The following is a 15,292-nucleotide window of genomic DNA, read 5'->3' as shown; positions in this document are numbered from 1 at the left end:
TGGTAGGTAAGGAAGAGTTTTTTGATTATATATATATATATATATAAATATAAACAGGAATTGAATGTGATGTGCCTCACTAAAAGAAGCTCTAGCACCCTCTAGCTGCAGCAGTACCCAACAGTGGATCATTGCGTTTTCAAACCATGCATTTATTAGAAGACCAATAAGTCACACTGTAGATTTTTCTTTTTGTTTATTCAAAACTTTAAGCTTCATAAAGTACTCCTTTTTAAAGCAATAAATTATGATTTCTTTCAAGTACTGAATTAAATGCAGAATAGACTGTTATCACAAAGACCTGTTAAAACAGGTCAGTTGCAGCTGATATGAGGGTGGACAACCCATGACCAGATCTTCAGCATCTCCTGTGGCGTTACGCTGTGAACCAGCATCAAGTCTCTGTAGACACATGGACTGTCTCTGTATTTTTCTTCAATGCCAAACGTCTTGAAGCCTCCGTGCTTCTCAGGGACCAGGCCCAGTTTCTTCAAACACATCCCCGTGTAGACATCATCAATTGGATACAAGACAACCTGCTGAGAAATGTTGCACAGGCGTATTGCTAAATTCCCAGAGAACATATAACCTCCCCCACCAGCGTAGGGTGGGTACTGCCCCACAAACACACTCTCAGGGACAAAATACTTCAGCTTCTTGTCTCTGTGTGGACCTGCATTTATTATAACATCCCCAATGAACAAATCCTTCGCCTTGCCCTCAGACAAGCCTTTTAGGTAGTCAATAATCCTGAAGGTATTGACGAAGACATCGTCATCACCCTTTAGAACGTACTGAGCTTGAGGACAATGCTTGGTAAACCATTGTAGAAAAAGGACCTCTTTGAGGGTGAGGTTGAAGAACGTGTCCCTATAGTCCCATTGAAGCAGGTCTTGGTGAAGCTTTGCCTCATGGTCAAGCATTCCCTGCAGGTTTGGAAAGTTGTCCTCAGATGAAGCACTGCCTAGCAGGAACACTGTTCTCACTGGTCTATTGGCTAAGGTACCAGCTTGCCCCCATGTCTGACGAATGGCCTGTCGCCGGTCAAAATGAGGGATCAGTGACTTGACCACCAGGAGAAGGAAAGGTGTTTTATCACATATGTAGGGCTGATTAATCAGCATTGGGTAAGTCCTGCACCGCATGTGTAGGAGAAAGTCCTGGAACCGCTTTGGTAGTGTGTTATAGTCTATGATTTGCCTTGGGACTCTAAAATCCTTTTCGCACAGGTCAAGAGGTCCAGTATCATTAAGCCAATCTGGCAGTGCAATGAGGGAGTTAGAGAAGAGTTCAGAGTTGATAAGCGGGTTGTTAATCACGTCCAGGCGCTCCTGCTCCTTGTTCCAGAAGGATTTACTCATTATATGAGGGCGCCAAAACCTCTGGGATGGAATCCGAACCCTCTTTGGATCGTCTTTGTTGTGCCCAAATGTCCACAAGATGCCCACGAAAACACAGATGAAGATGTTGATCAATATTATCATGCAGAGAGTCTTTCCTTTCTTACGGCCAAACGGCGACATGTCTGCACCCTGAATGTAGAGAGGACAGAGTTAAATTAATAAACTTTATGAAAAACTCCATAAATAAATAAAATAAGATGCAGGAAATGTGGAGTGTTGTTCTGGACTTACAGCAAAGCCAGAATTAAGAGGAATATTCAGAAACATTTCAGAAAGTAGGTCTATCACTAAGTCTTAAACAAAAAGGTAAACAGGAAGCTTGATTCCCCAACGTTTGCTTTCAGAGTTCAGACATGTAGAATACAGGACTGCATTTTCCCTAATAATCCCCCAGGAACATTTTTTCCCTCATCCCCTCCTTAATCCTTCCTACTTTCCCCTAACAAAGACAGGCAAGCAAGAATCATACGTTTCTAATTCAGCAATGCACATGACTCCACTTTCCGGGCAGCAGTGGCTTCATGAGCTTAGACGGCACGCACAATGGAGCACATCAATATGTATACTAGAGGTTAATTATGTTTCTTTGCATCTCAAAATTTAGTACTTGTGAAATATAATAGAGAAGTATACAATGTAAGCCCTTGTCACGATAAAGACGTGATTTGGTATAATCATAATTATCTTTATTACAAACTCATGAGTTTTATCTGATGTAAAAAAGAACAAAATTCTCAAATTTCCAAGCTTTGTACAACTTGAAGACGATTAGCTTACCAATTTATTTAGACTGTCTTTTCCCCAACTTAATGAATTCCAGTCTGGACTTTGACTTAGACAATCTGACACATGTTTCCTAGCAATGTTGCCCTGTAATTAGCCCAGAAATTTCTAGATAATCTCAATAGAATATTCCATAACTCCAAAAAGAAGAAAATTAAAAACATTCCACTGGACTTTGTTTCCAAGTTTGAAGACTTTTCGCTTCCCTTTCAAGAAGCTCATTCAATTAAAAATTTCAGCAATAACATTTAGTTTATACGGTGGCCCTGAAGTGCAAACTGCAACTACAAATCTAAAAGCGCAACTACATTAAGGAAATCGCAACTACATAAAGCAAAGCGCAACTACATTAAGAAAAACACAATTACATTAACTTACCGGAAAAGGTAGGTACCAGTGGGAAACATGAGACATCGCTGATTGGACGACGGCGCCGTTTGAACCTTGAACCGGAAGTTGCGTCGTCTGAACAGTCCAGCTTCTTTTAAGTGTGTCTTCAGTGTACGCAAACTAACTGAAATTTCGTGATTAGTCTTGAGCATATCCAGTATCACCTCGTACGTATGTCCTGATTCAAAATATTCCTGGATAACGGCAGCTATGTTTGGGGCGCCGACAATATCCATGTTTTCAAAAGCCACAGCAGGCAGAATGACTTCCGGTTCAAGGGTCAAACGACGCCGTCGTCCAATCAGCGATGTCTCATGTTTCCCAGTGGTACCTACCTTTTCCGGTAGGTTAATGTAATTGTGTTTTCCTTAATCTAGTTGCGCTTTGCTTTATGTAGTTTTGTTTTTCTGAATGTACTTGCGCTTTGCTTTATGTAGTTGCGATTTCCTTAATGTAGTTGCGCTTTTAGATTTGTAGTTGCACTTCAGGGCCACCGTAAGTTCAAGATTTTATACACTATAAAGCAACATACACATGTTTCATGCCTGAGTAAGCAAGTTTTTTAGATGAAACCCCAGGAAATTGTTTCCTAAACTACCTCTGATATCTCTACTGTGTCCTTTGGCCTTCCTGATGCTAATTGTTTGCTAATGTCCTCTGAGAAACCTCCTAGGCCAGATACAGAACAGTCGGCTTTAAAAAAAAAACCATTGTAAACCATTTATAATTTTCCTTCCATATTACAGTTATGTCCGCTAATTTGTGTCCAAAAACAAAAATCCCAGCAAACACATTAACATTCTCAGTGGGAAAGTTGTATAATATGACACTAGGGACCTGAACTTTCAGAAGGTTTGCATGTCCTATAACAGTCGTAAATATGTTTGTGAGCTTAGAGCAGATGTTCAAAAGCTGCAAAGTGATTCAGCAGACGTGTTTAAACCTTTTTTCTGTGCGTCTTCATCGATATGCAGATAATATTTTACTGACCACATATTGGGCATGTGGTAAATGTAAACATGTACCACATGCAAAGCCATTTTCCAAAACTGAAACTGGTAAATCACTTACAAACAAACACAAAAATATCTACGGCCATTGTGGCCATAAGTAGGCATGTGTACCATGACAACGGATTGAGAGGTATTTGGACTCTTTGTAGTATTTGCAATCTTTGTAGATCACCTGCAACACACCCAATTCCTAAAATTTTGTTCCTGTAATTTGAAATCTTTCAAGAAAAGGGCATAAATGCCTTTTATTCTGAAATGCCAGTTAGTAGTAAAATGATCGAATAGTGTATTCAATGTTTTTGCTTCAGACATACGTAATTTTGTTTTGACACATTATTGAGAGACAGGAGCTCACAGCGAACACTGTGCCGGCAGTAAACTAACCTGTTACATACTTCGTAGTGATAGGATGACAGCATGCTGGTGGGGGAGGGTGGGGAGCGCCTCGTTTCACATGGATGAGCTCCAGCAAGGACCAAGTTGTTGTTGTTGTTTTTTTCCCGGAGATGTCAGGCATTCAAACTGGAGAGACTGAAACAGCAGGGAGTGTTATAAAAATGTTACAGCAGCAGAAAAGAAAACGAAATTCACATGACAAGTCCTGTCATGTACCCACATGTTTTGAATTGTGTGGGTGATACTCAAACCACATTATAGATGACATTAGATGTTCTGAGATTATGTTAAGTACAATTTTAAATGCATAAAGATAAGGTTACAAAACTTATGTTTGAAGTAGCCATGCATCCCACGTAGAAATAAAGTAAAGAAGAACACAATCTCCAGGTGCATAACCAATGGTTGCTGTTAAAGAGAGCAAAGTGTTGCTATAGGTGGAACAAAGTTTGGGCAGGCTGATGGTAAAAAGGTCCACTTATGTTATGCTGCTATAGGCTTAGACCGCTGGAGGACATGGGGACCCAAATTTCATTATTCTGCTTCATTCTATCTCTAGTCTCCCACTCTGCAGAATCTGTTAGTTCAATCTCTAACGTTCTGCTCTCTCTGCTTTTTCTCATAGTAGCTTCATCTGGTCTGTTCCTGTTTGGCTGTGACTCCATCCTGGAGAGAAATATCAGCTGTGCTGCTGCCGTCAACACCTTGGTTTATAGATGTTCGAGATCTGCCTGTTTTTCAGTGTAGTCCTGTTTCCCTGACTGTGACTGGCTGGATGTGCTCTCTTCATCCTCTGACATGGGAGCTGGCTCAGAGCTCGTCTGCCTGGCTGTGTGTTTTCTGGACGGTGCCGCCTGTGGAGCTGGTTGACAAGTTCCTTTGTATGTCTGCTTCTGTCTCCTTGAACCCTAGTTGGCCTCAGCAGATATCAGCTCACACTGAGACTGGTTCTGCTGGAGGTTTCTTCCTGTTAAAAGGGAGTTTTTCCTCTCCACTGTCGCTACAAGCATGCTTACTGTAGTGTGAGGGATTGCTGAAGAGTCAATGAAAGCAACTGGTTTTCCTTAGATAGAAAACTTTGAATCAATCTGACTGGATGATCTGGTTGAACTGTAAAGTGCCTTGAGATGACATGTGTTGTGAATTTGTGCTATATAAATAAACTAAATTAAATTAAATTATGTTTGATGTCTTTCCAAAACAAATGAGTTTTTTCCAGTTATATGGAGGTTTCCCAGTTGTTAATATGAACTGCCAGTCAGCTCACTTAAAGAAAGTTTTTAGACTTTTATCTTAATTACATAAAAAGAGAAATTCAATTTTCTAGTCACAACAACTACAGGAAGATATGGTGTGGAAAGATACTCCTATTAAAAGTACATAGGGAAGTTATTTTACTTTTTTTGTATTTTTACGCCAGTAAATCACCTCCTATCCTCCAAGCTGTTATTTTTTGTGAGGCATTACAGCACAGTTAGCAGGAAGTAGCTGCCTCAATGGCCACCATTTGGCTTTCTGGTAGCTCAGCTGTGCTACTGGTAGATGGCGCCATGTCTGTTTATATCAGCTCATCATCCTCAGCTCTGGGGTTGCATTTAGGCTCAAAAACGGCATCAAAACACCATCAGGAATGATGTTTGGAGTGTATAGCCTTATTTTGAAATAATCAACTGGATATTGGTCATTGAGGTAGACGCATATAAGGTGACTATGTACCATTAAGGTGAAGTTAAAAACAATCCACTGTACTTTGTTTCCAAGTTTGAAGACGTTTAAAAGTAAAACCGTATAAAACCTCGAAATCAATGCTATTCCTGACATTTTGAACTGAAAAAGCTCCCTGGATGGGAAGCGAAATGTTTTCAAACTTAGAAACAAAGTCTGGTGGATTGTTTTTTTTTTTTGAATGACTATGACCTGGATGACTGAGAATCTTCACCAACATTACAGGCCGGCTTACGGAGCATACAGCCTGACTAAATATTAATGTCTGCTATTTATACTTTTTTTTCCACTATAAGAAGCAGAAAAATACAACAACAAAATACACTAATTTCTGCATAATAAGCTTAAGATCTACTACACAGACTTTGCAAAGTCTGTAGAAAATTAAAAATAGCAGCGAATACATTGTTTTATATATATATAACATTAACATTGGGTTGCATCATTTTAGAAACAGGTTTACTGTTAGTTATGTGATTTAAATACTTCCTTGTTGCATGTTTTATTTTGCCACTAAGACTGAGGCTTTTGATCTGAGGTAATCATACCAGTTGAACCTCATACTGAGCCAGAATGAAAATGTTTCACCATCAGGTAAAACAGCTAATAGGAGCCAGTTTGCTTAATGTTTTCTACCTTGCATACTTGTCTTAACCAAGCAGCAGCTTCTTTAACTTTATGTTGTGTGAAATCGTGGGAAATCTCCAACACGGACTTAAAATGCTGTGCAAATCTGATCATAAATCTGATCATAATTCATCTTCAGAGATTTGTGTTGTGTATTTTTGTAAACTACTTTTATTGGTGAAGCATGTAAATTTTCGAAACCAATCGCATACACATAGAATAGTGATGACTTTTCCAGTTCCCACGGTCACTGAATGCAACAGCTGACAATAGGTTGTTCAGCCACTGTGTTGATTCTACTATTCTACTCCCCTTGCCCTCTACGCTGAAACAGGGCCATAAGTCTGAAAAAAAATGTAATAAAAAACATGCAAGTTTAAGAAAAAAAAAAAAAACTTGTATCTAAAACGTTGTTTTTTCTTTTAAACAAAGTTATTTTTCAGGTTTAAAGGAATAGTACACCCAAAACATGATTAGCCTTCATTTTCTACTCACCCCCATGCTGAACAACACTCTGGAGTGCTTTTTTGATATCTCAAATGCATCTGGAGATCTGGGAGGCTTCTTGCTGTCTGCTGACATTCAAATAATGGAGGTCTATGGCGCCCGAGGCAGAAAGGTCCATAAAAGTCCACAAAAACGTGTCAATATTCCTCCATACTGCTCGTCCAATGTATTCCAAGTGTCCTGAGTGGGTAGAGTCCAGAATTTACTCGAAACAAAGTCATTTAGAATGTTTCTAGAGCATAAACAGTAGTGTAAAGGATTTCCTGAAAGCGCGCGCCGGCGCGTTCATGACGCTACGGAAGCCGGCAGACCAAGCCAGATGAAAGTGCGCATTCAGCGTCTGCTCTGCCAATAATGCAAGCGTAGAAGAAGAAATGTGCTGTTTACCTGTGCAAAGAAAGAAACAACGAAAGAAAAATGTCTGAGGACTTCAGTGTTGAGGAAGAGCATGAGTTCTTTGCCGAGCTGAATGCGCACTTTCATCTGGTTTGGTCTGCCGGCTTCCGTAGCGTCATGAACTCGCAGGTGCGCGCTTTCAGGAAATCCTATACACTACTGCTTATGCTCTAAAAACATTCTAAATGACTTCGTTTCGAGTAAATTCTGGATGCTACCCACTCAGGACACTTGGAATACATTGGACGAGCAGTATGGAGGAATATTGACACGTTTTTGTGGACTTTTATGGACCTTTCTGTCTCGGGCGCCATAGACCTCCATTATTTGATGTCAGCAGACAGCAAGAAGCCTCCCAGATCTCCAGATGCATTTGAGATATCAAAAAAGTACTCCAGAGTGTTGTTCAGCATGGGGGTGAGTAGAAAATGAAGGCTAATCATGTTTTGGGTGTACTATTCCTTTAAGGCTTTTTCATTTGAACAAACTTTTATTTTTCAGGTTTAAGGCTTTTTCATTTGAACAAACTTTTATTTTTCAGGTTTAAGGCTTTTTCTTTTGAACAAACTTTTTTTTTCCACATATAAATATTTTTCTATCAAAAAAAAAAAAAAACTTTTATTCAGGCTTAATGATTTTTCTTATGTTTTACTTTTTTTTTAAACACACCTCTTTGGCTCCATACTCCTTCCTCCAAACAGGTTCCACTGCATCAGTCCCCTTCTAACAGAGATGGGAAGTAACAAAGTACAAATACTTCGTTACTGTACTCAAGTAGATTTTTCTGATATTTTTACTTTACTTTACTACTTATTTTTATGGCGACTTTTTACTTCTACTCCTTACATTTTTACACAAATATCTGTACTTTCTACTCCTTACATTTTAAAAAATTGGCTCGTTACTTTAGTTTTGAATCATTTCAATGGAGTTACCGTTATTATTTTTCACGTCATCAATACCAAATTCAATCTAACTGGATGGGAATCTACGTTGCATTTGACGCACCACTACAAGATGAATGGACAGATTCGGCGGTATTCATTGGCGGCAAATCATTGCAGCTTGGTGGCGGTGGCGTTAGCATAGTAGCATGGATGACGAGATGATTGAAAATGAACACAACGGAGATCTAGTCCTATTGGCAGACATCCATTTAAAATGTAGGCAACGGCATGAAAAAAGTGGTTTCTACTTTCACTTTTATACTTTAAATAAATTTACAAGTCTGTACTTTGTTACTTTTACTTGAGTAAAGAAGTTTAATCAGTACTTCCACTTTTATCAGAGTATTTTTAACACAAGTATCTGTACTTTTACTCAAGTACGGAAAGTGAGTACTTTGCCATCTCTGCCTTCTAATAATGTGTAGAACTAAACCTGAATGCTACACTTCATCATCTGACTTGCCTGGTTAATGATTGTTAGAATATGATGTGGCTTTTAGCCTCCGTCACATGAGAAACTAACTAATCTGATCTTGATATAGACTGTTTTAGAAAAGTATTCCCAATATCTCCACCTATTGTACCAAGTGCAAAGTTGTCAAGGTGATGAAAAAGTATATAATTTGTTTATTTTACATCCAGCTGTAATCAGACCTCAAATGTCCATCCTTTAAGATATTCCTCCATCGGGTTTGGACTTTTAGAGACTGGAATATTTTCCCATTTTCCTTTCCAAAATAAAAAACTCAGTCAGAATGGATTGAGATCATCCCTAAACAACAATTATAAATCCTCCCATGGGTTTAATTTAAGCCTGGACAATGACTGAACCATTCCAGCAAAGGGATCCAAGCGTTCTCACACAGGATCCCTGTTTGTATATTTAGGGTTTCATTTTGCATTACCACCTCATTATTAGGTCTTTCACGGCTTTTTGCTATATAACCTGCACTTTACTGCATCTGTTCTCACATCAGCTGAATGAAAAGCATCCACACAATTCTTCCCTTCAAAGACAGGTTGGAAAACTAACAGTATTATCTTATCTCAACTATACATCTGTGCAGATTTCACATTTACAAAGAGACTTCCATCATTTTTATTTGATTTATTGAACAACATTTGATGTGAGGTTCAGAACGTGGGATTTATAATCTATCTCTGCTTTTAACTTCTCCACAGCTTTCCCTCTGACCTGCTGTGCTCCTCATGCTGTTTTTGGCCAGTAACAGAGGAGCTGGATTTTACGGAAGAGGATTAGGGCCAGTGGGGAAAAAAAAAAAAAAAAAAGTTAACTGATTTTTAAATGTTATTTCAGTTTACTATGGGGGAAAAGTCAGAATTCTGACTTTTTTTCTCACAATTCTGACTTTAATCTCAGAATTCTGACAATAAAAAAAGTCAGAATTCTGAGATTAAAAGTCAGAATTCTGAGAAAAAAATCAGAATTCTGACTTTTTTCCCATATTAAACTGAAATAAAATTTCAAAATCAGTTAACTATTTTTTTTCCAGTGGCCCTAATCCTCTTCCATAGGATTTAAACTGATATTAGGGCTTCAACTAATGATTATCCTGCAAATCGATTAAACACGAAATAATTTTTTTTCAATTAATAATTGTTTTTTAAAAGGTTCATTAAAGAAGATATTTAGTGAAATTAAACCAGGTTAAACTGAAAACGTTTCCACTTAAGGAGTTCTGGATAGAGCATATTGACAGGGGGAATATGTTTTTATCTTTAATGCAAAATGTTAACATATTTTGGTTAGGGATGCACGATATAATCGGCCCCCTATCGGTATCGGCCTTAAAACTGAGTATTGGACATCGGCCACCCCACTGACATTTATCCCGATATTTGATCAGCTTCTGAGTTTCTAAAGTCTAAAAAAAAAAAAATACTACTTCTTCTTCTTCCTCAAAAACGTATTTTTTACAGACTTAAAAACTTCTAAAGACGAGGGAAAAAATATTGATACATTAAAATATCCCAATATCTTCATATGCTGATATATTGCCATTTAAAAACACCATATCAAACTCTTTTACTAATGAAATATTGCTATATGTCATCGTTATGCTACGAAATCCCCCAAAAATTCACAAAATGTTGCCATATTTTTATATGTTGATATATTGACGCGGTATCGATCTATTTTACTAACAAAATCTCACAAGAATTTGCAAAATATCACGAGAGTTTGTAACAGAACGATGAAATTTCACGAGATTTTGAAAGTAAAATAGATCGATACCGCGTTTTTAAAAAATCTATTTGATATCAGCATATGAAAATATATTTGAGTATATTATTTTTCAAAGTGTCAGAAATGGATAACAAAACTGCTATTTTCAATGACTACTCATTTTTGTCCAGCTTTAACATCGGTATCGATATCGGTTATCGGCTACATGAATTTTAAAATATCGGCATATCGGATATCGGCCAAAATCCCAATATCCTGCATCCCTAATTTTGGTATAACTACTGCTCAATGTGGGTTGCTCTATGAGCTAAAGTCACACTTTAGAGTCTCTACGCTCCAGTTAGAGGTTAATTACCGATTAATTACTTAATTAGTTACCAATTATTTCAATAATCGATTCATCATGATTAATTTGATTGTTTCCATTCTGAGAATAAATAAAACAAATTGTTAATTTATTAGGTGACTTCTTATGGTGCCTGCATGGTTCCACTTTTATTTAGGGGAATGATAATAAAGGGTCCTAAAGACACAAGCACGCCACACTTTTCAGTAAACTTTTCACTGTACAGATTTGCGCTTCTATAAAGTTTGAGGCTGTAACAACACAGACTGAGAGAAGGTTTAGAGGGTATGAAAACTTTTAGCCAAAGCGCTGGAGTTTCAGAAACAGAGAAATGTCTTTATGTGCTTGTAAAATGATATTCTATATAAGCAGAGTGAAGTCTAGTAAATTAACCACAGGAAGACCGAGAGCTGTTTAGTGTAACAAACCTCCAGCTGATCCTGTGGCGCAGACCCAACCCGACCCCCCGGTAGGTCCTGCTTCCCGGTGGGACAATGATCCGACTGGCTGCGTTATAGCCACCTTCATTCACATCACCTGACCTCATTATATGAGCACCGCTGCCTTATCTTCCTCCCTGCAGTCTAACATGTGAATTTGCGCCCTTCCTGTGTTTTGCGCGCAGTAACTCCTCCCTCAGCTTTTCTACAAGCTCCAACCTGTTCTGGTCTGGGTGCTTTTCAGAGGCGGCTTCGCTTTATTTAGGGATCTGGGCTGAAACAGATGGAGTCAGGGGCGCCAAATGGGGGGGAAAGTTAGGAAGATTCCAAGGGCCCTTGACTGAGCGGGACCCCAAAGGAAGAAGAAAACATATGTCCCACTAGCTACTTCTAATATAAAAAGAAAACCCAGCAGTAAAATAAATTATCTTTGTGATCTTTCAGAATTAAATTACGAAACAAATCATAAATATATTGACCATTATTGTCACTACATGTTTACATGAATAAAAAATAGATTCTCAGCGCCAGCATAAAAATAATCTGCCCTTTGTTTCATTTTATAGCGAAATAAAATAGGAATATCTTGTCAAAATCCAAAACAGGGGGGGGGGCATGAAATGGCTTTCATGAAATTCCTGGCGACACCCCCATGAGGAGTCATGGTCAAAAGGTTTTACACAAAGATTGTGAAACTTGCAGACACATTTGTGACTGTTTACTTCTTTTCATGCTCTATCTATGCTCAGGGCCGCTGCAAGTAACTTGGATCAGGGGGGGTGTTAAAACTTTTTTTGTTTTTTAAACAAAAAACCTATGAGCATATAGGCCTATTTAAAATACACTAAATAAAAATTTAAAAATTGACAGAGATTCACTACTTTATTGCCATATGCGATTCAGTGCAGGCAACCAGGGTCTGTAACACAGACATCATCAATTCAATTCAGTTTATTTCTATAGCGCCACTTCACAACTCATGTCATCTCAAGGCACTTTACAGTTCAACCAGATCATCCAGTCAAACTGATTCAAAGTTTTCTATCTAAGGAAAACCAGTTGATTGCATCGACTCATTGACTCTTCAGCAATCCCTCACACCAAGTATGCTTGTAGCGACAGTGGAGAGGAAAAACTCCCTTTTAACAGAAAGATACCTCGAGCAGAACCAGGCTCAGTGAGAGCGGCCATCTGCTGAGGCCCACTGGGGTTCAAGGAGACAGAAGCAGAGATACAAAAAAAAAAACTGTCCAGGAAACACACAGCCAGGCAGCTCCCATGTCAGAGGATGAAGAGAGCACATCCAGTTAGTCACAGTCAGAGAAACAGGACTACACTGCAAAAGCAGGCAGATCCTTAACATCTAGAAACAAAGGTGTTGATGGCAGCAGCACAGCTGATATTTCTCTCCAGGATGGAGTCACAGCCAAGCAGGAACAGACCAGATGAAGCTACTATGAGAAAAAGCAGAGAGAGCAGAACGTTAGAGATTGAACTAACAGATTCTGCAGAGTGGGAGAATAGAGATAGAATGAAGCAGAATGATTAAAAAGGGGTCCCTATGTCCTCCAGCAGTCTAAGCCTATAGCAGCATAACTATAGAGATAGCTCAGGATAACCTGAGCCACTCTAACTATAAGCTTTATCAAAAAGGAAAGTTTTATTCATTTACATCATTAATTAAATAAATCAGTTCTCAGGTGAATATAAGCATTTTTAATTAAACTTTGCAATAAAAAGTTTTTCACTGGCATTCATAAAGGGGTTGTCTTTCTTAAATTTGCTCTAGGTATGACTTTTTTTCCTGACTCCTTTCAGACAAATGAAACACACAATGTGATGAGTCTCTTCCACATAATGCAGCCACTGCCATCTAGCAAACCAAGCGGGTGCCTCAGAACATGAGAAAGTTTCATTACCACAACACCATGTAGGAAATTTGAAACTGGATATTGGCTGGAAAGGGTTGCCTAATCTAAACACGCTAGGTTGGGTTGCGGGGGCGGGACCTGCCGGTGCTACTGCCATCAGAGGCGGGCAGACAGTCCCCACACTTTGGCTTCTCTCCGTTGTGGTTGCAGCACCAGTGTTCCTCTTCACTTAGACTTACACTTAGACATCTTTTATTGTCATGTTGTATACACAGAGTATACAAAACTAACTTTTGTTTAGTCCAGCTTTTAAGACAGTGAATTAACATTTCCATTTTTGTCACTCATGTGCATATTTTAATTGAATCCTTTTGTTCAAAATTTACACCAAAGTAATCAAACGTCAACATAAGAGGTTCAGGTGGAGTAAAAAGCGTCTGGAGATCTACAGCAGTACCTCTATAGTTAAACTGCTATAGGCTTAGACTGCCGGAAGACAAAGAAACCCCTTTTCATTATTTTCTCTAATCTCCAATTCTGCAGAATTTGTAAGTTCAACCCCTAACTTTATGTTCTCTTTGCTTTTTCTTGTCATCATAGCTGCATCTAGCCAGGTTCCGTTTGGTGCTTAGAGAATAAAAATATCAGCTGCTGCCATCATAAACCTTTTTTGTGTGTGATTATGCTGAAAGTGGCATTTACCGAGTTTTTACAATCAGAAAAACCTCAAATGGATACAAATGCACAGTATATAAACTGGTAAAAAATGGGCTGAAATGTTCTGCTTGGGTTATTAATTCTGTAAAATATAAAGATGTAAAATGTGAAAATTAGGTGCTTGAGACCTTAACAAGTGAGGAATTCAAAAGTGGAGCTACCATTGGATGCTGAGTGTGCTTAATGGAGGCACCAGATGCATGAAAAGTAAAAGACTGATAAGATTAAACTGAATTTACTGAATATCAATATGCTGTTTAATCCTAAAGCTTTCTACGGAAGAGGATTAGGGCCACTAATAAAAAAAAATGTTAACTGATTTTTAAATTTTATTTCAGTTTAACATGGGAAAAAAGTCAGAATTCTGACTTTAATCTCAGAATTCTGACTGAATTCTGACAAGAAAAAACGTCCTAATTCTGAGATTAAAGTTATAATTCTGAGATTAAAGTCAGAATTCTGAGATTAAAGTCAGAATTCTGAGAAAAAAAGTCAGAATTCTGAGATTAAAGTCAGAATTCTGAGAAAAAAAGTCAGAATTCTGAGATTAAAGTCAAAATTCTGAGATTAAAGTCAGAATTCTGAGATTAAAGTCAGAATTCTGAGAAAAAAAGTCATAATTCTGAGATTAAGTCATAATTCTGAGAAAAAAGTCAGAATTCTGACTTTAATCTCAGAATTCTGAGAAAAAAAAGTCATAATTCTGAGATTAAAGTCATAATTCTGAGATTAAAGTCAGAATTCTGAGATTAAAGTCAGAATTCTGAGATTAAAGTCAGAATTCTGAGAAAAAAAAGTCAGAATTCTGAGATTAAAGTCACAATTATGAGATTAAAGTCAGAATTCTGAGAAAAAAGTCAGAATTCTGACTTTAATCTCAGAATTCTGAGGAAAAAAAGTCAGAATTCTGAGATTAAAGTCAGAATTCTGAGAAAAAAAAGTCAGAATTCTGAGATTAAAGTCAGAATTCTGAGATTAAGTCATAATTCTGAGAAGAAAGTCAGAATTCTGACTTTAATCTCAGAATTCTGAGATTAAAGTCATAATTCTGAGAAAAAAGTCAGAATTCTGAGATTAAAGTCAGATTTCTGAGAAAAAAAACGTCACAATTCTGAGATTAAAGTCAGAATTCTGACTTTAATCTCAGAATTCTTTGAAAAAAGTCAGAATTCTGAGATTAAAGTCACAATTCTGAGATTAAAGTCAGAATTCTCAGAAAAAAGTCAGAATTCTGACTTTAATCTCAGAATTCTGAGAAAAAAAAGTCAGAATTCTGAGATTAAAGTCAGAATTCTGAGAAAAAAAGTCAGAATTCTGAGATTAAAGTCAGAATTCTGAGAAAAAAAAGTCACAATTCTGAGATTAAAGTCACAATTCTGACTTTAATCTCAGAATTCTGAGAAAAAAGTCAGAATTCTGACTTTACTCTTAGAATTCTCAGAAAAAAGTCAGAATTCTGACTTTAATCTCAGAATTCTGAGAAAAAAAAGTCAGAATTCTGAGATTAAAGTCAGAATTCTGA

At 37.7% G+C, this 15,292-nt stretch overlaps 1 protein-coding gene across 3 annotated transcripts; it reads right to left on the bottom strand.

The window, feature by feature from the left end:
- Window positions 1–181: 181 nt before the first annotated feature.
- b3gnt2a (UDP-GlcNAc:betaGal beta-1,3-N-acetylglucosaminyltransferase 2a) lies at window positions 182–11,361 on the bottom strand. 3 transcript variants are annotated; one of them, XM_038278010.1, is made up of 3 exons: window positions 11,171–11,361; window positions 3,985–4,120; window positions 182–1,532 (listed from the first exon to the last, which is right to left on the bottom strand). In XM_038278010.1, the coding sequence occupies exons 2-3, from the start codon at window positions 4,006–4,008 to the stop codon at window positions 315–317; spliced, it is 1,242 nt and encodes a 413-aa protein (XP_038133938.1). In that variant the 5' UTR covers window positions 4,009–4,120; window positions 11,171–11,361; the 3' UTR covers window positions 182–314. The 3 variants fall into 3 exon arrangements, with proteins under 3 accessions (XP_038133938.1, XP_038133939.1, XP_038133940.1); XM_038278011.1 differs by lacking the exon at window positions 11,171–11,361 and adding an exon at window positions 7,910–8,035; XM_038278012.1 differs by lacking the exon at window positions 11,171–11,361 and having other exon boundaries at window positions 3,974–4,120.
- Between the last annotated feature and the right edge of the window lie 3,931 nt (window positions 11,362–15,292).

This window comes from Cyprinodon tularosa, unplaced genomic scaffold (genome assembly GCF_016077235.1).
Source record: "Cyprinodon tularosa strain WSP-4 unplaced genomic scaffold, ASM1607723v1 ctg137, whole genome shotgun sequence".
In the NCBI taxonomy this organism is placed as follows: domain Eukaryota; kingdom Metazoa; phylum Chordata; class Actinopteri; order Cyprinodontiformes; family Cyprinodontidae; genus Cyprinodon; species Cyprinodon tularosa.
The sequence above is the reverse complement of the archived record's forward strand: the minus strand, read 5'-3'. Positions and strand labels throughout refer to the sequence as shown.